Raw genomic sequence first — 21966 nt, 5'->3', positions numbered from 1 at the left:
ATATTTTAGTTTCACTTTAGTCTGTTTTCTCCTAAACCGCTGAGGTCAGGCAGTAGATCATCATGTACTCTACTGAACTTCAATGTTGTCTTGTTTTCTCTTCAAAGCTCCACATTATTTTCCTTCTCCCCTCTTTGACCTTTAACCTTTGGCTACCATTTCCCCTCCTCACCACACTGTTTTTTTGACCTCACTGCCCTGGATTTTCTTTATTAATTAACCTCATGATCTGTCAGCATTCGTTACTTCTTGCAATAACATTTCTGTGCAAAGTAAGGATGCACAAAAAACCCTTCTGATTTGCAGTTTTTGCGTAATTTCACTGTTCGACAAATATGAGTTGTTCTTTCTTTTTTAGAGTGCGTCAAACACAATTTAATAATAAGGAACACGATATTGAAACACATCAAATATTATTTTAATATTAATTCTGATTGTAATTTCTAAACTATTAACAATTAGGCATGGGAATCAGTCATTTATTCATTTTCCTTCGCCTTAGTCTCTTTATTCATCAAAGTTCACCACAGCGGAATGAACCATCAACTTATCCAGCATATGTTTTACACAGCAGATGCCCTTCCATCTGCAACCCTGTACTGGGAAACACTCATACACACTCATTCACACACAAACACTACGGCCAATTTAGTTTATTCAGATCACCTATAGTGCATGTGTTTGGACTGTGGGGGAAACCAGAGCACCCAAAGGAAACCCACACCAACACTGGGAGAACATGCAAACATACAGACATGTCCTGTGGTCTGATGTAACTAAGATTGAACTATTTGGCCATAATGACCAGTGTTACATTTGGAGGACAAAGGGGAAAGCTTACAAGCCTAGGAACACCATCCCAACTGTGAAGTATGGGGGCGGCAGCATCATGTTGTGGGGCTGTTTTGCTGCAGGAGGGACTGGTCCACTTCACAGCATAGATGGCATCATGAAGACAGAACATTATGTAGAAACACTGAAGCAACATCTCAAGACATCAGCCAGGAAATTAAAACTTACCACAAATGGGTCTTCCAGACAGACCATGACCCTAAGCATACTGCCAAACTAGTTAAAATGTGCTTTAAGGACAACAGAGGGAATGTTTTGGAGTGGCCATCACAAAGCCCTGATCTCAATCCTATAGAAAATGTGTGGGCAGAGTTGAAAAAGCTTGTGCGAGCAAGACAGCCTACAAATCTGACTCCGTTCTGTCAGGAGGAATGGGCCAAAATTCCTTCAAACTATTGTGAGAAGCTTGGGGAAGGAGACCCAAAAAGTTTAAAAGCAAAACAAAAAAAAAAAATACCAAGGATGTACAAATGTATGTAGAATAAATAAATAAATAAATGTATGTAGAAATTATTAAAACATTTTCAAAAACAAATTCTCATTATTCTGGCATTTAGCAAATGTGAATCATTTAGGTAATTCTAACGGACCTATAGTAGTAAACGTTTAGTATGATTTACCATCAGACATTTAAAAAAATGGTTATGTTTCTTATTTTAGAGTGCATGTACACTTCTGGTTTCAACTGTATATAGTGCAAAAAGGCTTGTAAGTTGCTGTTGACATGAAATTTTCCCCAGATGTTGGTAACAACCAAAGAAATCAATTTATGAAAAGAAAACCCATCTAATTAGTTAACAAATTAAGTTATGTGTAATAAAATTAAAAAGCATTGTAAAGCATGAAGAAAGAAAGGTGCATTTCGGCAGTGAAAGCCCAGACAGCAGCTGAAATCTGGTAGTAGTTCTTAAGCAACCCTCTGCCCTTCCTTAGTGTAAATAAATATCAGCTGCTTCAGTCCAACATCTACATTAGCAACCAGGGTGGACATTTCAGCAAGACAATGATCCAAAACACAGCCAAGGAGAGACTCAGATGCTTTCAGAGAAAGAAAATCAAGCTGTAGAATGGCCCAGCCAATCACCTGACTCCAATCCAATAGAGAATGCAGAAAAAAGCTCAGATTTGTTAGACGAGACTTCATTTTTCCAGCATCATGTTGCCTTAAAACACATACTTTGCAATGATATTTTCCTGCATGTTCTATCCAGAATCATCAATTGCAAGTATTAAAGTGTGCACTAAAATACTGAACTAATTCCTTTCTTTCCTGGCTGACCAGAAAACAAACAGTTGCACCCATCCAAGTATGAAATAATAAACTCAAACAATCACACAACGGGGGAAACTCCCAAATAGCATTGAAGAGCTGTTGCACTCCAGTGGAACAATCCATCCCGATATCTCATAACTGTTATTCCACTTTGGACCATCTCTCATTCACGCCCCTGAATTCCAGATTCCCAAACATGGAGTGTTCGCTGATAGCGCACTTTATAAATCATTGCATTGCCTTTCCCCCCCCACCTCCCTTCCCGTCCTCGCTGCCTTTGCACAGGAAGCGCAGGAAATCTGTTCCTCGTTATTTACTTTTGGGTTTGGTTATTTGATTATGCACTTTTCTCTTGATTGCAGAAGGACGTGCATCTCGTATAATGGGACTCACCTTATGCAGATGCCTCCTCAATGTGTGTGCGTGGTTGCAACATCTGGTTGTTGTATTAACGTGTCCGCTGAACTTTCAAAGGGATTTACGGCCTCTCTAGAAGTCGCCCTGTGGTGAAAAATTCTTGCCAATGGCTTTTGTTCATCTGTGCCTCCCAGCGCCATGGCAACCACTAATTATAGCATTCCATGGATTCCCTTTTAAGACGACGACGAGGAGGAAAATTACAGCCACCTCTTGGCCCCGTGACCTCCTGCTCCCATCACTGTGCAATAGTGTCTATAAGATGGAGAGTGTGTGTAGACTAGCGTCATTATTACTGCTTATATTTAGAGTCTTCAGCTGCAGCTCATTTAGTGAAGACTAGTTAGTACACAGATTGCAGTGTTCCCTTAATAGTGTCTTTAAGATGGAGAGTTTGTGTAGACTAGCGTCATTATTACTGCTTGTATTTAGAGTCTTCAGCTGCAGCTCGTTTAGTGAAGACTAGTTAGTACACAGATTGCTATATTCCCTCAATAGTGTCTATAAGATGGAGAGTGTGTGTAGACTAGCGTCATTATTACTGCTTATATTTAGAGTCTTCAGCTGCAGCTCATTTAGTGAAGACTAGTTAGTACACAGATTGCTATATTCCCTCAATAGTGTCTATAAGATGGAGAGTGTGTGTAGACTAGCGTCATTATTACTGCTTATATTTAGAGTCTTCAGCTGCAGCTCATTTAGTGAAGACTAGTTAGTACACAGATTGCAGTGTTCCCTCAATAGTGTCTATAAGATGGAGAGTGTGTGTAGACTAGCGTCATTATTACTGCTTATATTTAGTGTTTACAGCTGCAGCTCATTTAGTGAAGACTAGTTAGTACACAGATTGCTATATTCCCTCAATAGTGTATATAAGATGGAGAGTGTGTGTAGACTAGCGTCATTATTACTGCTTATATTTAGAGTCTTCAGCTGCAGCTCATTTAGTGAAGACTAGTTAGTACACAGATTGCAGTGTTCCCTCTATAGTATCTATAAGATGGAGAGTTTGTGTAGACTAGCGTCATTATTACTGCTTATATTTAGTGTTTACAGCATGCAGCTCATTTAGTGAAGACTAGTTAGTACACAGATTGCTATATTCCCTCAATAGTGTCTATAAGATGGAGAGTTTGTGTAGACTAGCGTCATTATTACTGCTTATATTTAGAGTCTTCAGCTGCAGCTCATTTAGTGAAGACTAGTTAGTACACAGATTGCAGTGTTCCCTCTATAGTGTCTATAAGATGGAGAGTGTGTGTAGACTAGCGTCATTATTACTGCTTATATTTAGTGTTTACAGCATGCAGCTCATTTAGTGAAGACTAGTTAGTACACAGATTGCAGTGTTCCCTCTATAGTATCTATAAGATGGAGAGTTTGTGTAGACTAGCGTCATTATTACTGCTTATATTTAGTGTTTACAGCATGCAGCTCATTTAGTGAAGACTAGTTAGTACACAGATTGCTATATTCCCTCAATAGTGTCTATAAGATGGAGAGTTTGTGTAGACTAGCGTCATTATTACTGCTTATATTTAGAGTCTTCAGCTGCAGCTCATTTAGTGAAGACTAGTTAGTACACAGATTGCAGTGTTCCCTCTATAGCAGGGGTCTCAAACTCAATTTACCTGGGGGCCGCAGGAGGCAAAGTCTGGGTGAGGCTGGGCCGCATAAGGGATTTCACAAAAAAAAAGTCCTCAAATGCCATTATTAACAGTTTTAATTATTTCTTCTGAAGATGAAGTGTCCTGAACATTAATAGAACATTGAGTGAAGATTATGAACAGTTCTTCTGAACATGGCATCTTTTGCCTACTCCTTACTGCCAGAGACTTGACAGCACTTCTTCTCACAAATCTGAACCACATTTGGCTTTAGAGCGGAAGCAGTTGAGACCCTCAGTATGGCTTGAAGATGATCATCATTAAGTCTAGACCTGTACTTTGACTTATTGAAGTTCAAGGTGGAGAAAAACTTCTCACACAAATATGTGCTCCCAAAAGGCCTAGTCCTAGGGAAAAAAGTGGGGGAACTCACTCAAAACTTCCATTCCCTCACCAAAAAAAAAGGCGTATATATGTATAAATAAAACACCTCCACCCCACTCCAGTCACATCAGTCTGTACCAGTCTGTAGCTACCTATAATATATATAAGACAGGGCTCGAAATTAACTTTTTTACTTGGTAGCACCGGTGCTCCCAACTTCAAATATTTAAGAGCACCAAAATAAATTTAGGAGCACCAGAAAAAATTTAGGAGCACCCACCAAAAATGATTGAGCACCGCTGCAAATTGCTTTTTAAGGGATTTATTGTATTTTAAAACAACATCAATAGGACTGACAAAAAACAGAAAAAAACTATCTAACTAATGCTGCGAAGACATTGATATTTGTGTGCAATAATTCCAAAATGAATGTCTAATAATTATAGAATATTAGTGATGATGAAAATGACAATAATAGTAAAAAATGAATTCCATTTCTCATTATGATACTGCCTTGAATGTGCATGAATGTAGGTTATCTGCTATAAAAAGTCTGTTACTTTATGAAAAATAATTGTATAGTTTGCATCAAACAAAAATGAAGCATTGCAGTAAGAAATATTTATTTGGTACTGCTGTTTTTATATGCATGTCAGTTTAATAAATAATATTTCTGCTACAAAACAAACAAAAGATTATAATAAATCATTCAATTCAATGAGGAAAGCTGCAAAGCAGTCATCAGTAACTAAATAAAAAATAAAAATAATATACACCTCAAAAAAGAATAGACAAAAGAAAGTAAATAAAGTCTCACTTCTATCACTCTTTAAAAGTTTTGGTTTCAGTTTGTGTCAATTTAAAGGTTCAGTCTGAGATGATCTTCATTTTTCTGTGTTAGTGGAAAAGCTGGCGAGTCAGCCGATCCAATTTATGAGCAGGCAGCGCAAGATTCTTGCGATGACCACCGGCGGAATACCGCTGTTTGTTATGAGCTGCAGTTTCAGTGTAAACTTAGTAAAGGCGAGCTTCTTTGGCGATGATATGTACAGTATTAGATTTGACTTTTAGCGGACATTTGCGCTGAACACGCAGTAAATGCAACGCATCGAGATTCGAGCGCCTTCTCCAAGAAGCGCGTACTCGATTGATCTCAGCTGGCGGATCATTATTCACCACGTGACGTGTCATGATCGCTTTCATCTGCACCTCAACTTTAGGTGGGGTTTGCAAACCTGTGTGCTTTAAGTTTTTACTCTTCAGCCGTTTGCATTTCCCGTGGTCATAAAAGCTCCTTTCCTGTCATCTGACAGCGGAATACCTTGAGTGAATGACAGCTAATATGAACCAATATAGCGGCAGAGAAGAGCGATTCAGCACGTTTTTACAAAAAATCAAAACAGGTCGCACTACAACCATTATCTGCAGTCGCACTAATGCTCCCAGATATATTATGAGGTCGCATAGATTAATTTTCGGGCGCATATGCGACCAAAATGGTCGCAATTTCGAGCCCTGTAAGATGCAGGATGTAGCTGAGTGGCAGGCAGGGGCGGGGACAGCTTACCTTGGTTCTTCCCGCCCGTCACAGCGTCTAACAAAGGGGCGGGGTGCGTGGTGACGTCACCGGCATCCCCGCTCCTTTGTTTACACGGCGGGCGGGGAATGCCAGTGACCGCTGTGTACGGATAGAATCAGCGGAGCTGGAAGCGCTCTCTCTCCCCGCTCCGCTGATTCTGTCAGAGTACAGCGGTCGGCGCGGGCCACAAAATATTGCACTGAGGACCGCAAATGGCCCGCGGGCCGCGAGTTTGAGACCCCTGCTCTATAGTGTCTATAAGATGGAGAGTGTGTGTAGACTGGCATCATTAATACTGCTTATATTTAGAGTCTTTTGCATGCAGCTCATTTAGTAAAGACTAGTTAGTACACAGATTGCAATATTCATGCAATAAACACTTTACTGGGGCATTAGGACCCACACAGACCACAGGTTGAGCGCCCCCTGCTGGTCTCACTAACACCACTTCCAACAGCAACCTAGTTTTCCCATGTGGTCTCCCATCCAGGTACTGAGGAGCCTCAGGCATGCTTAGCTTTAGTGTGTAACCAGTCTTGGGCTGCAGGGTGATATGGCTGTGGTCACGTCATAGAGACAAAATAGCTTCTCTCTATGTAAACGTTGCAATATTGCAATACTCGACAGCAATATTGCTTGTTTTCATAATATCGTAGTATCAAGCAGCCCTAGTTTCAATGATAAATAATTATTCACTCTATTTTGAAGTACCCAGGGTATCAATATTGACATGTTAATCATGATCACAATGTATTAAATTATTGAATATGTCTATTCAGTATTGCACCTGTGTGAGTGTGCAGATCGCCTATATATGGCACACATGCATGAAGGCTGATTGCGAACAGCTGTGCGTTGAGTGTGTGCTGCGTGAGCGTATAATATGAACATCCATAATGGTTTTGATTTTAAAAAGCAGCATGAAGAAACCTGGAGACAGCTGCGATTTTCCCTGCAGGAATGTGTGTTTGAACTGAGATATCGAGACCACATACGGCGCACGCTTAAAATACACCTTCATGAAAAAACATGTCTCTCCACACAGGTACTTTCATCCGCTGTTTGACTCTTACATCTAATCCTGATTTTTTTTTTGCTTGTGTCTTTCAGTCCTCCGAGGCCTTTCCGGTTTCCTAAAAGGTAAGCTCACTCCTAGTTTTTAATATTGTTTTATAATTTAAATAATTTGCATAAAGTCAAAAATGGATATGAAATTGTATATTTCAACTGTTGATGATTGTTCATTTGACTTTAAAGGGGTCCACAAATCACTTTATAAGGGGTTTAAATACAGTTGTGTTAATATAACCAGTTTAAATGGTAAAAGTGTATTCATTTACGTTTTATAATCAGACCTGATGAAAACAGTCCCTTTGTACTTTGTATGTGTCATCAGAGGGGGAAAGCCCCGCCCACTAGTGACCATCTCTCCCTCATTAGCATATTGGGTGTTAGTCCTGTTTTGAATCTGCCACTATGCTTACACACAGGCATTTGTAGCTCCGCCCTCAGCACAATTTCATTTGAATTTAAAGCGACAGTCACCAAAACACCACAATTATGATCAAAACCTGAAAGGGTCAGTTTCAGAGAGTTATAAATCATTATTAGTCACACACACACATTTGTTTTTGTGAAAAGTGGGGACATTACATAGGTTTCCATTCATTTTATACTGTCCAAACCATATATTATTGCCCTCACCCCACCCCACCCCTAAACCCAACCATCACAGAAGACTGTGTGCAGCTTTACTCTCTGATTAAACTCATTCTGTAAGATTCATAAGCATTTTGAGAAACGAGGACGTCACCAATGTCCTCATATTTCACCTGCTTTTTGTAATACTCGTGTCATACCCATGTCATTATACAGATTTGTGTCCTGATATGTCACAAAAATACGTACACACACACACACACACACACACACACACACACACTCTAGTCTAGGGACATCAGAGACTTATTTTACATCTTGTATAAAGGGGCATAATAGGTGCCCTTTAAAATGCACTATATGAAAAGCCTTATACTATATTACATTTTGTTATACTGTGCTGTTAAGTGCTTTATTCTGATTGGCTGATGAGAATTCCAAGGTGTGCCATTATGTTCAGATGAACACACAGCTGAAGAAAGGACTTTTGTCTGGTTGTTTCATTAAAAACTATGTAATCTATGTCGGAGAAAATGTGTAATATATGAAAAATAGTAAGGTGTAAAATATGTAGTTTATATAAGGAATAATTGCCGACAGGCTGTTTAACTATTTGCAAAAGAATGCACACAAGCTAGTGATCCGTCCAAGATGCATTATTTTCTTATAATTCAATGGACTGGAGTCAGTCTGGAGTTATTCTGCTTATACTACAGTTCCCAAAGCCACTGATCAGATGTTGCATTTCAGACTATTTATATGTAATTTTTATAGATATTCAGAAAAATAAACATGTTATCTCATTGTATCGACCTTATTCTAAAATGCGGAAGTGCGCCTGTTTTCGCGATTGTTTTAGAACTTCCGATTCAGTCTCCTATGGGAGAAATGACTAGGAATAATAAACGGCAGAAAATGGTCAAACTACTTGCTCTACAAACAAATGTTTGCATGACTATACAGACCAAGTAGAATAATATAATAAGAAAATATCAGTTTGCAACATCAAGCAGCGAAACAAGCAGTTTTTAACATCTAAAAATGAATGGAAGTGAATGAGAGCGGAAGTCTCAAGCCACAAAGCCACACCCCTTGATATCGCGAGCGCGCAGACCGCGTCACAACAGCCGACAGACAACCCACTAGTTCATGTCATTCGCCAGTTACATGCTATTTCAGAGCGAATATTCAGAGTAACGTTAGCGGTAAACAGTAGAGGAAGGCTGTCATTGTTCAAAAATGGCCCAATGTGAATATAAAAGCAACTTCAGCTCAATAAAGCAGGTTAGGCGGAATAGCGCTATTTACTGGTGTTTTGTTGTTAAACTAAATATAAATCCACATCATCGATGCTGTAAAAGGACCTCATGAAACTGAAAATAATCACATCAATCTTTCACTGGTAGATTTCAGTGGCTGAACAACACGTCTGTGCATATAAGCCATTTATAACAAAACACAATCTAACATCAGCTTAGCCGGACTAAAATAGTTTAAAAACAGAACATGACCTGTCTAACAGTGATACTTCAGCCATGGTGTCGTCCTTCCTCCAGCCTGCTAAAGTAACTCCAATATTGATTCTGGATTTTCAAAAGTTTCAATTCAGCTTTTGATTTCTCCCGGTCTGTCTCGTGACCGCGCGGCCGCTTTAAGGGCGATTTATACCCGCGCCTGACTTTACAGTAATTGGCCCGAGCTCGGCTGTCCTTCGGCACCTCCAGCTCCGACTCGGCATCTGCGAGCGGTCCGCAGCTCGCTCGCGCGCATGCGTTTGTGATACTGACGGGCACGCGCTAATGTCGGATCTGCGTGAACAGATGCGCAGAAGTCGGAATCTACATTTGTTGACAGACAGTCTGACCTGCCTATTGGAATTAAGGATGATTTAATTTAATTGGACTCTATTTAATTGGATGAACATTTTTTAGTTTTATGCTTTACCCTGAATATAAAAATACATATAAACACATTTAGATCATTTACTGTAATCATTACTATTAGACTGTGAAGAGACTTTCAACCAGCACAACAACAAATGCTTCTGAAGACAATCACCTACTGCACCTTTAATTAGGGCTTGCGTTAACAGATTTTTTACAGTCTGCGATGTTGTGAACCAAGAGTGGGCCCACTAGGAGGCGTGGGAGGCCTGAACACCACAATAACCCCCCCCCCAAAAAAACAATGGCAAAAATCCAAAACACAATAGCCTGACCTGGAAGTGTAAAAAAAAAGGTGGTATTTATTTACAAAATGTGGAGGATAAAGTCCAGTGCAAGAAATATATACAGTGTCCATAAAAGTCCAGAAAATGTACAAAAATATATATACAAAAATACAAAGTATCAAATCAACAAATCAAATATAAAGACGAATATATATAACACAAAACAAATCAAAGGAAAAAAGTCAAACGTAACCGCTGTATGCTAGTATCCACTTACTCAAAGAACTGCTCACGGCTCTGCCACAGCACGCTCGCTCGCCAGGTAAACTGACCCTGAGCTGGAGTCTGGCGTCCCTCTTTATACGCCAGACTCCGCCCATCGATTGGCGCACGCCATACTCCAGGAGGAATAAAAAATATACTTTCTTTAAATTCGCCTTAAATGGCATTGCTTTAAACATTTAATAATTCATGTCTGCTTAACAGACACCTAATACATGAAACATTAAACACAAACAACCATAACACGTTTTCTTTCCTGTAAAACAGGACAAACACCAACGCTGGTTATACCCACAGACAACACAAAATGGTATGGTCGGACGTTCAGCGCGCGAACCACCATGGCGCGGCTTCTGATGTAATAAGCGCGCACCATCCCTTTGCTCAGCTTGGACGGTCTCGCGCTAAAGTCCGAACCCCCTAGACAGACAAACAGACAGACAAATCACGCAGACAATGGATGTGTGTGTGTAAGTGTATGCTTTGTGTGAGACTGGAGGGGAGAAATGAAACTGTGGAGGAATGACTGTATGCTGGTGAATTGATGCGTAAAGCAAAACGTTGTTGGTCCAACCCATCGCTTAAAGCATACATTTAGTCTCATGGAATTGAGGTCATTGATGTAGACATTATACCACAAAGTGATGACAGATAACAGATCACTACCTCTTACTATGTAAGCTGTTTAACTGAAAATAGCAGATCTGCACAGAGATATCACCCTGGTAGAGCTATCGTCCCGTCCACTAAAGACGAAATTACAAATAATTTACCTGATCTTTCTCTATTTCTGAACGCACCCACATACATAAATGACCTTGATGTAGGTAACTAGCAGTATGGATGCTATTTTTACTAACACACTAAGGGCTCTATTTTGCGGTTCATGTGCAGAGCGCAAAACGCAGGGCGCAAACACTTTCAGGGCGTGTCAGAACTCATTTTTGATAATTTAAGGACGGGAAAATCTGCTTTGTGCCGTGGCGCATGGTCTAAAAGGGTTGAGTTTATTTTCTTAATGAGTTATAGGTGTGTTTTGAGAATAAACCAATTAGAGCCTCATCTCCCATTCCCTTTAAGAGCCAGCTGCGTCGTGCCAAGAGCGCATTTTGACGTAAAGTAAGTTCACTTTTGCTCTCGTGGATTGGGAAACCTTCACGCACAGACATCAGTTAGCCTATAAATAATTTCGTTTGTTAAGCGCAAAGATTTGTTTCAAAACTATTTCTAAATTCAGTTCTAATTTCAACCCAGGCTCATTGTGGAAACGTAGCCCCGCGGACGTTTATGCGGACCGCGAGATGCGTCCCGGGAGTTACGTATTCGAGCGGTTTTTATTTTCGCGGATCGGCAAGAGGCCGCTGTGCACGCTTTTCCATGTCTCGGGCACCTCTCGGGAACGCGCGCCGTTCACGCCCGCGCTGTTCTCGCCCGAAAACCCGCCGGATCGGCCGCCCCGGCCGCCCTCCTCTTCCTCCTCCTCCTCCTCCTCCTCCTTCCTTAAACCCGAGCGACGGTTTGCAAAAGCTGTCCAGAACAAAAAAAAAAAGCAAAAGCCCTCGTCTTCGATTTCGACCGCGTTTTCGGATCCCGCCGCATTCTCACCCTTATTTTTTTTGGATTCCGTTTTTCATCTTACCTGATTTCTGGAACCGCTGTTCCCCGGACTCGATCCCGGTCGTCGTCCTCGCGGCCGGCTCCTCCTCCGGGAAAGCCCTCCACTCGGAGGTGAGCCGTCGGCCGGCGAGCGCGAAGAGGAGGAGCGGAGCGGCGCCACACCGCCCCGCAGCGTTCGCTCAAAAAAAACTAAATGCGGCCATACGTACCTCCGGCCACGTAAATCGCGGTCTCCAAAAACGTCCGCGGGGCTACGTTTCCAGAATGAGCTTGGGTTGTCTAATTTCCATAAATGAACAATAATGACCAAGTGTGGTCAAAATACTGAGTTATTTCCAAATACACCTGCTGTGCCCCATATAGTCCAAAACCTGACAGGTGGACAAATCTAAGCTTGTTTTTAATAAAACAAATATAAATATGGATATAATAAATAATACTGCTAATAATAATAACATTATACAAAAGCAAACTGAATGAACTGAAAAAGCCTCCCGAGATGAAGAAAGTAAGGCAGTGGTTTTTAAATCTTCATGTAGGCTAGAAATTAATATGGTTTGTAATATTTTAATCATTTATATTTATATTCTGTATATATCCTTATATATATATATATATATATATATATATATATATATATATATATATATATATATATATATATATATATATATGTGTGTGTGTATCCTTAATATATTATATCTTTTTCATATGTAAAGATATTTGCGTATTGCTCTACATCTTGTGTGTAGTGTGTAAGCCAGGCGCACTTTGCGCCAGACAATAGACCGACTTTGTTCTGGTCTAAAGATCAGACTATTTACAGTTTCTCAAAATAGCAACGTGCCAAAACACGCCTGCTTTTTTAGACCAGAACGCCTATGGGCGCACATTTGAGCGCAAATGCATTTGCTATTTAAACAGCGCGGCGCAACACCTCAAAATGACCCTTGCGCCGAGCTAAAAGTAGCAAAAGAGTATTGCGCCGCGCCATGCGCCACATTGCGCCGGGTGTATGATAGGGCCCTAAATATTATGGCACCCATCAAATAAAAATGCTCAACTAAAAATGTTCTGTTAAGTTGCTTTGACACAATCTACGTTGTAAAAGCACTATAGAAATACAAATGAATTGAATTGAATATACAGTTCTTGGTGTTAATGCTTACACAGATCTCTCATTTCAATTCCAGTTTTCTATAGGATGCTTTACAATAATGTATTGGTGCATGTACATCAGATTAGTCAGCAGCAAAACCAAACCTGAAAATAATCCAGTCCCAAAACTGAAGATAACAGGCCAGACATTGGTACACCTAAATTAATGTTAGGGAGAAATCCTAAATAAACAGGAAAGTTTAAAGAAACATAAAAAAATACATTTAGTGTGCTTTCACATCTGTGGTTCGCTTCATTTGGTCCGGACCAAGTGTAATAAATGATACATTTCTGCTGTCTTTGGGTCGTTTTCACACCACACTGCTGGCTTTTGTCCGAACCAGTTGAAACGAACCAAAATGCAGTCATCTGACAAAATCCACATCTCTCATTGGCCAGATGTTGTTGAACATATTTCCTAAACTGCTTATTGATTGGTCAGAATTCACGTGCGGGAAAATGCCAATGAACTCCCGCAGGTAAACAAAACCTTTTACTCTGGAGGGACGACTGCGCTGGCTGATTGTATCCCTGCTTTAGACAAACTATACATTACAAAAATGAAGCGCGGCCGCGGCTGGAAAACAGTGTTTAATGCATCGCTCGTCACTTCAGGAGGAGGCGTGAATTAATTTAGCTAAACTGCAACATGGTCATCTTGCGGAAATATTACCAACGATCCATCAGGTAATGTTTTCCCCTCTCTCTCTCTCTCTCTCTCTGTTGGTAAAGCGATGTCAACAAATATTTTTCCTCCATATCCCATAATGCACAGCGCATCGGCCTACGGCAGCAGAATTAGTCCAAAAGGCGCAGTACTTTTTGCGGTTGGACCTGTTTTAGTACGGATCATATTCTCACCACAAACGAACCGCTCCAGGGTTCGTTTGAAAGCGTACCAAGACCAACTCTTCAAGCAGGTCTCGATACGCTTATTTGGTCCGCTTTTGGTGCGCACTCGAGTACGATTGCTGCATTCTCACCTGCCCATAGGAACCGCACCAAAAGGGGAAACGAACTCTAGTGTGATTCAATCGAACTAAACAAGGCAGGTGTGAAAGCACCCTTAGTCAAACTGTTGCAGTTGTTTGAATGTAACATCTTTCTATTTCCTAAGATGTTCAGTGACTAAACTCTTATTTTAATGCACCAAAATAAATTGTTTATATTTACTGAGAAATGGATTGAAATATTATGGATTAAGATCCATTAAAAGGGCATGCACTCTGTTATACTGAGCACTGCATATATGTTATATTTCAGGCCTCAAATCATATCTGAAAACAACAGCACACTTTAGTGTCCTTATCAGCCAATCAGAATCAAGCACTGTATACGGTATTACCCATAATTATTGTGAAAAGCACTATACAAATAAACTTCAATTGAATAGAACGGGACAGCTCTGTAGTATAAAAGGACTTGTGTATACAAATGATGTATGTTCTGATGTCATTGGCAGTTATGCAGAGCTGATTGCTGATTGGCCGGTGGTGGTGTTGGGGATTTGCACTGTCCTCATTGTGGTTTGTGCTCTGGTCGGGATCCTCGTTCCTGATCTGCCTGACTTCTCAAACCCACTGCAGGTGAGTAGAACCAGCGTTTGCTGGAGCCTTTGAAGGATGTTGACTCAGTTTTAAGATGCAGATTATAAGCAGGGCCAGACGGAATCTGCGGGCGTTTTTTTGCTATTTCTACTAAGAATTTTGGTAAAAATCTGCGGATTTTTGCGGAATTATTTTGTGAGTATCCAGCGGAGTATCATAACTAAAACCTTAATATATTAAATAAAAAGTAATAAATTACTGAATAAAAACTGAATAAATTCAGATTTACACATTTACTGAAGTAAATAAACAGAATTGATAATGAGCTAAACATCTGCAGAATTCTGTGGAATTCTGCGCGCGGAGATTCCGTGTGGGCTAAGTAAAGATGGAAAACCCATCCACATATATGCCTGGAAATTTTTCAAAAAGACAAATCTTCCTCTGTTGACAGAGCCTTTGACAATTTTTTTTTTTCAAAAATAACTTCACTGGAGGGCTAATAGTGTTGTTTTCACTTGTACTTTTTTTAATGAAACATTTCATGCAGAAACATTGGAAAATATTGAAATATTTAATGAGGGCTATAGATTGTTTTTGATTGTGTGTGTGTGTGTGTGTGTGTGTGTGTGTGTGTGTGTGTGTGTGTGTGTGTGTGTGTGTGTGTGTGTGTGTGTGTGTGTGTATATATATAGATATGTATATATAGATATGTATATGTATATATATATATGTGTGTGTATATATATATATATATATATATATATATATATATATATAGATATATAGATAGATATCTATCTATATAGATATATAGATATATAGATAGATATCTATCTATATAGATATAGATGAATCTCACTGTAATCTTGGAATTAATCTAGATTAAAATGGCTCAGTTGAATTCTGCCGAAGACATTTAGAATATGTGTGCTACCCAAATAATGAATAAAAGTAGAGGGGGTCATACACCAGAAGTGCCGCTCGGCGACGTGTAGCGCCATGCAAGGCCAATCATTTCAGAATTCTGAACGGGGGTTTCTATCAGGGTACACACACTGGCGGCGGCTGGCGGCGACGCCCAGTCACGACTCAGGACACAGTTTATATTTCTGCAGCACCACAGAGTGCCATCTAATTAGTTTAATTTTAACTAGCATGGGAATGTGCGCGTCGTGGTGCCGAGCGGCGCATCTAGTGTGTGACGCCCTTTGAGAACAGGTTTCTTAAGCCAGATGGCGCATTAGACCAGGGGCTCATCTCCTGTTTCTAAAATGCATCACAAACTGCTTGAGAAACTGTTCTACTGTGATCATTGGTGATGAAAATAAATGATGTTCAATAAGATGTGCTTGTGTTTACTCACTGTTTATTCAGTTAAACATGAATGTTGAACTGTGGGCCTACATAAGCTCCAAACAGGGATTTTTGATTACCTCAATCCGACTAAAGTCAGAACTGAACTAAACAGAAATGGAGTTAAGACATGTGGAGTATGCAGATATTAGTGGCATTACTGAAGTAAACACCGCAATCAAACTATTACCGTCATGTAGGACTTTTCGACAAATTCTCCGACAAGATCCACACACGCGACTGTCAGTAAAAGACCGCACACACACACACACACACACACACACACACACACACACATCATGAAATGTGGAAGTTTTGTTCTTTTCATTTGGCGTGCGTTATTTAATTGCATAACACTCTCACCAGTCCTTTACTCCTTATTTGCGTCTAATATATCTAAAATATTTGTTAAACGAAATATATTTGAAAAAAGCATATCTACATATTAAAACTGTAAAACAGAATAAAGTGCATGGTCTAATCGTAAATAAAGAAAATTAGTTATCTATTTCATTATTTAATGCATAGAATATGCTAGTCTTTTCATAAAGTGAGTTTAATTGATCTGAAACTTTTAATTACATTTGTTTTTCTTGTAAATATTAAAAGTTGCATCAGATTGATGAAAACGAACTTAAATACCTTCATGAACAGGGCCAAAATTACTTTTACAAATTGAAACAATTGGACACAGTGTCTTCTGTCTACATGACTGGGAAACGTGTTGGAAAAAACTGCTGAATCTCCATGAATGTGTGGTTAACTTATAAAACAAATGTTGTCTGGTTTAGTGATGTTAGTAATGCATAGAAAAATGCAAAGTAGAATTCTTCTGAGCTCATTAACACACTGATGACAGACACTTTGGGCTCTATTTTGACGGTCCATGCGCAGAGCGCAAAGCGCAGGGCGCAAACGCTTTCAGGGCGTGTCAGAACGCATTTTTGCTAATTTAAGGAGGGGAAAATCCGCTTTGCGCGTGGCGCATGGTCTAAAAGGGTTGAGTTTATTTTCTTAATGAGTTATAGGTGTGTTTTGAGAATAATCCAATTAGAGTCTCATCTCCCATTCCCTTTAAGAGCCAGCTGCGTCACGCCAAGAGCGCATTCGCTATTTACAGGACGTAAAGTAAGTCTAAGTGGAAAAACTGAGCATTTCACAAGCAAACAGTCAACAGTTTTTTAACAGAAAACTGTTAAACAGAGCATCTACTGCGTGAGAATGAGAGATAAAAGATCTACTTTCACATTCGCTCTTGGATAGGGAAACCTTTACGCACAGACATCAATCTATAAATAAATAATTGCGTTTGTTAAGCGCAAATATTTGTTTCAAAACTATTTCTAAATTCAGTTCTAATTTCCAGCAAACGAATAAATAATCAACAATAACGAAGTGTGCTCAACCTGAGAGATATCCTAAAACACATGCTGTGCCCCATATGGTCTAAAACCTGACAGGTGGGCAAATTTAAGCTTGTTTTTAATAAAACAAATATAAATATGGATATAATAAATAATGCTGCTAATAATAATCACATTATACAAAAGCAAATTATTATGAATGAACTGAAAAAGCCTCCAGAGATGAAGAAGACATAAAAGCAGTGATTTTTCATATTTATGTAGGCTAGAAAATAATATGTTTTGTAATATTTTAATCCTTTATATTTATATCTTATATCTATTCTTATTATATCCTATATATATCCTTAATATTTACATTTTTTCATATGTAAAGATATTTGCCTATTGCTCTCTTGTGTGTATTAAGCAGTGTGTAAGCGAGGCGCAACTCTGCTCTGGAGTTTAGACCGGGTTTGTTTTGGTCTAATGAAAAATCTATTATATTTTCTCAAAATAGCGACGCGCCAGCAGTGCGCCTCAGATCGCCTTCCTTTTTAGAGCAGAACGCCTATGGGCGCACATCTGAGCGCAAATGCATTTGCTATTTAAACAGCGTAGCCTCAAAACGACTCTTGCGCCAAGCTCAAACTACCAAAAGACTACTGCACCGCGCCTTGCGCCACACTGCGCTGGGTGTATGATAGGGCCCTAGGTGGTGGCTTTTAAGGTGGTTAATGAGGTTTGTTGTGTTATCTTGGGAAGTTTGGACTGAACAGGAGCAAAGGCTACCTGATCAACACTCCATTCCTCGGAAAAAACAAACACTTGCAATCTAGACACAGTCACCTCATGCCAGTGACGCAGTACAATCCGTAAACTCCCATCATAAAAATAACGGGTCTTTATACTGTAAAATCGCGACGATATTTAATTATTTATCACGGGCCACGAATATCGTAATCGTGATAATAATTAGATTAATCATGCAGCATTAGTGGCTTTTAAAACTAAATTTCTCTGGCTGATATTTACTCCAGTTCATCAGGAAGTGACCATTATGTATTCTTTGCCTCATTGGGTAGAAATGCTGCTTCATTCACAAATTTATATTGCAGTTTTGTGCGTTAATTTACTTCTCATCTTTGGAAGGAAACATTGCTTCGAAGATGCAACATTGCGTAATTTTGTTTTTGTGTCTGCATTAGGGGTTTGAGCCGAGAGGCACTGCAATAGGACAGAGACTGGTTACGTGGAACAACATGGTGAAAAACACCGGCTACAAGGCAACACTGGCAAACTATCCATTCAAATACGCAGACGAGCAGGCCAAAAGGTAACACTTCTTATCTGAGAACTGCATTTTCCTTTTGGGTTTCATCCAGAACAGCACTAGATGAGGGATAGTATTGATGGTAACTATGGAGTGATTGCACTGTGTGATTGTGTGTGTGTGTGTGGTTTTGCATTAGGGGACATGACCTGTATTTATGTTTTATTCGCAAATATGGTCTAAAAATAAAGTTTTTTTTAGATGTTAGTATCAGTATTGTTATTTATAAGTAGGGCTTAACATTAACTTGTTTGATCACCGGCCACTGTGGCTAGTAGATTTCCAACATTACTGGCCACTTGCCATTTTCACTAGCCACAATTTTGTTGCTCGGAAAATATATTTTGTATTAATAAATGTGTCTTTGACATGCTAAAATGACTTGATTTAGTTGTTGTGTTGTCCACATGCCTCCTCATTTATTTCACTGTTTGTGTGTGAGCTTGCTCACTGTGCATGAGCAAATGGGTTGTGTCGCATTGCAATTGGTTTTTATTTCACACGACCTTTTTAGGGCTCAAAATTAAGGATTTGCCAAATTTATCTCTGACCACACCAAAAAGATATAATTATTTCTTAGCCACACATTTTAAATAAATCAAATCAAGCAAATATAGCTGTATACATGCACGTTTATTCGACAAACTTTTCTTTTCTTTTTTTTTTTATTGTCATTTAAAAAGATCTATTGTCATGCATCTAAAATATGCACAGTAATCTGTCCTGGCTAAAGGTCCCAGATCAGTGGTTACTACACATAAATGGAGAGTTAATCTTATATTAAAGCAATGCTATTGCAAAGAATGATGATTAAACTATATTAACAAAATAACTGTAAGCAAAAGAAAGCAGGTGAAACACCACGAGTGATAATGAAAGGATGATCACGTGCCTGAGAATAATTAAAACGAAAGCAGTGACTTACAAAGCGAAAGCTGCTTACAAAAGGTTTGCTGCTTACACGAGCATCGCTTTTTGTCTAGTCTATTTCGAAGAGAACCGATTGCAGTAGTTGTGCTTTCTCTACACACTGTTTCGCGCAAGTAAATGGTCAAAAAAGTAAAATCAGTCATCCTCTCATAATGTATTCACCTGCTTTTGCTCGCGCGAACACAGTTATTTTTGTCAGTCGTGCTGCTTCTCGATTCTAAGATCACATTTGCACGCATATTGGGCCATCCTTATTGTCGAACCCTGCTTTAAGAAAACTAAAATGTAAACATTATTTCCAACCTGCCAAAGTGGCTAGTGTGAGCGGCTGTCTAACTCGCCAAAGCTGAAATCTACCTGCATTTGGCGGGTTGGCAGGTGTTAATGTAAAGCCCTGCTTATGAGAATATCTACAGTGGGTACAGCAAGTCAGAAGAAGCCCTTAAATGATTTTAGCTAATGGCTGCAATATAACAAAGAGTGAAAAAGTTCATTTTTTCCTCATTAATGTCCACACAGCAGCCCATACTGACAGAACAACACACAATTGTTGACATTTTTACAGATTTATAAATTTAAAAAAAAGAAAGACTGAAATATCACATGGTCCTCAGTATTTAGCAGAAGCTCCCTCTTGATCTGGTACAGCCGTGAGTCTTTTGGGAAAGATGCAACATGTTTTTCCCAGCTGGATTGAGGATCCTCTTCTATTTCTCCTTGCAGATCCCCTTCAGCTCTGTCAGCCATTTTTAGGTCTTTCCAAAGATGCTTAATTGGGTTTAAGTCAGAGTTCTGGCTGGGCCATTCAAGAACAGTCTTGGAGTTGTTGTGAAGCCACTTCATCGTTATTTTAGCTGTGTGGTTAGGGTCATTGTCTTGTTGGAAGGTAATCCTTCGGCCCAGTCTGAGGTCCTGAGCACTCTGGAGAAGGTTTTTGTCTGGGATATCCCTGTACTGAGCCATGCTTATCTTTCCCTCGATTGCAAAAAGTCATCTTGTCCCTGAACTAAAAACACCCCCACAGCATGATGCTGCCTCCACCATGCTTCACTGTTGGGGCTGTATTGGACAGGTGATGAGCAGTGCCTGCTTTTCTCCACACATACAGCTTAGAATCTAGGCTAAAATGTTTTATCTTGGTCTCATCAGACCAGAGAATCTTATTCCTCTCCATCTTGGAGTCCTTCAGGCGGGCTTTTGTGGGTCTTGCACTGAGGAGAGGCTTCTGTCAGGCCCACTCTGCCCTGACTGGTGGAGGCCTGCAGTGATGGTGGACTTTCTACAACTTTCTCCCATCTCCCGACTGCATCTCTGGAGCTCAGCTGCAGTGATCTTTGAGTTCTTCTTCACCTCTTTCACCAAGGCTCTTCATCTTCGACAGCTCAGTTTGGCCAGATGGCCCGCTCTAGAAAGGGTTCTGCTCATCCCAAGCGTCTTCTATTGAATGATTATGGAGGCCACTGTGCTCTTATGAACCTTCAGTTCAGCAGAAATGTTTGTGTAAGCTTGTCCAGATCTGTGCCTCGCCACAATTCTGTCTCTGAGCTCTTCAGGCAGTTCCTTTGACCTCATGATTGTAATTTGCTCTGACATGCATTGTGAGCTGTAAGCTCTTATATAGACAGCTGTGTGGCTTTCCTATCAAGTCCAGTCAGTATAATCAAAGCCGGATGAAGGTGTAGAATTATCTCAAGGATGAAGAGAAGAAATGGTCAGCAGCTCAGTTAAATAGATGAGTGTCACAGCAAAGGGTCTGCATACTGAGGAGCATGTGATATTTCAGTCTTTCTTTTTTAATAAATGCAGAAATGTCCACAATTCTGTGTTTTTTCTGTCAGTATTTGCTGCTGTGTGTACATTAATGAGGAAAAAATAAACGTAAATGCTTTTAGCAAATGACTGCAATCTTAAAAACATTGAAAATTTAAGGGGGTTAGGCTTACACAGTGAGAAAATACATTTTTAGAAGATATAAAACTGATATAAACATCCAAAGCTTGCAGTTTGTCACCTCCACCTAAATGGTGTAAAGAAAAAAATAATATATAGAGAAATAAGTGTATAAGATCAAGCTCCCATAATGCAATTCAAAATTATATATAAATAAGGGAAAAATAAAAAAATGAATCACAAAATATGTAATCTGCTAATTTACCGATATGTTTTACAGTGTCAATGTTTTTTACAGAGCGTCTGTCTGTCTGTCTTTACGAATTTGCATGCGCACAGGCATCTTCCTTCTGATTAAAGGCACTTCCTGTCTAAGAAACAGGAAGTGCTGTAAGCAGCCTTCCTGCCCTCCGTCAGTAATAATGATAATAATCTAGACCTATAATGACAACAACGTGAGCAGGGTTTAAAGTGGTGCTCAGGAATTAATGATTAGGAAAAGTTTCATTAAATCTGTCAAAATTTAACAAGATTCAAGCTGCGTCCCAAATGGCACACTATACACTATG

General features: G+C 39.6%; 2 protein-coding genes across 4 annotated transcripts in view; both read left to right on the top strand.

Moving 5' to 3' along the window:
- mia3 (MIA SH3 domain ER export factor 3) overlaps positions 1-21966 on the top strand; it is a 449969-nt gene that overhangs the window by 311512 nt on the left and 116491 nt on the right. The gene's annotated exons all lie outside the window — the stretch shown is intronic.
- Positions 1-21966, top strand: part of disp1 (dispatched homolog 1 (Drosophila)) — a 156622-nt gene that overhangs the window by 121145 nt on the left and 13511 nt on the right. For all 3 annotated transcript variants that reach the window (XM_017352523.4, XM_073933194.1, NM_212800.1), the window contains 3 exon segments: positions 7223-7252; positions 14461-14584; positions 18453-18580. In XM_017352523.4, the coding sequence (XP_017208012.1) occupies positions 7223-7252; positions 14461-14584; positions 18453-18580 (282 nt within the window).

The sequence above is a fragment of the Danio rerio genome, chromosome 20 (assembly GCF_049306965.1).
Source record: "Danio rerio strain Tuebingen ecotype United States chromosome 20, GRCz12tu, whole genome shotgun sequence".
NCBI lineage: Eukaryota > Metazoa > Chordata > Actinopteri > Cypriniformes > Danionidae > Danio > Danio rerio.
The sequence above is the reverse complement of the archived record's forward strand: the minus strand, read 5'-3'. Positions and strand labels throughout refer to the sequence as shown.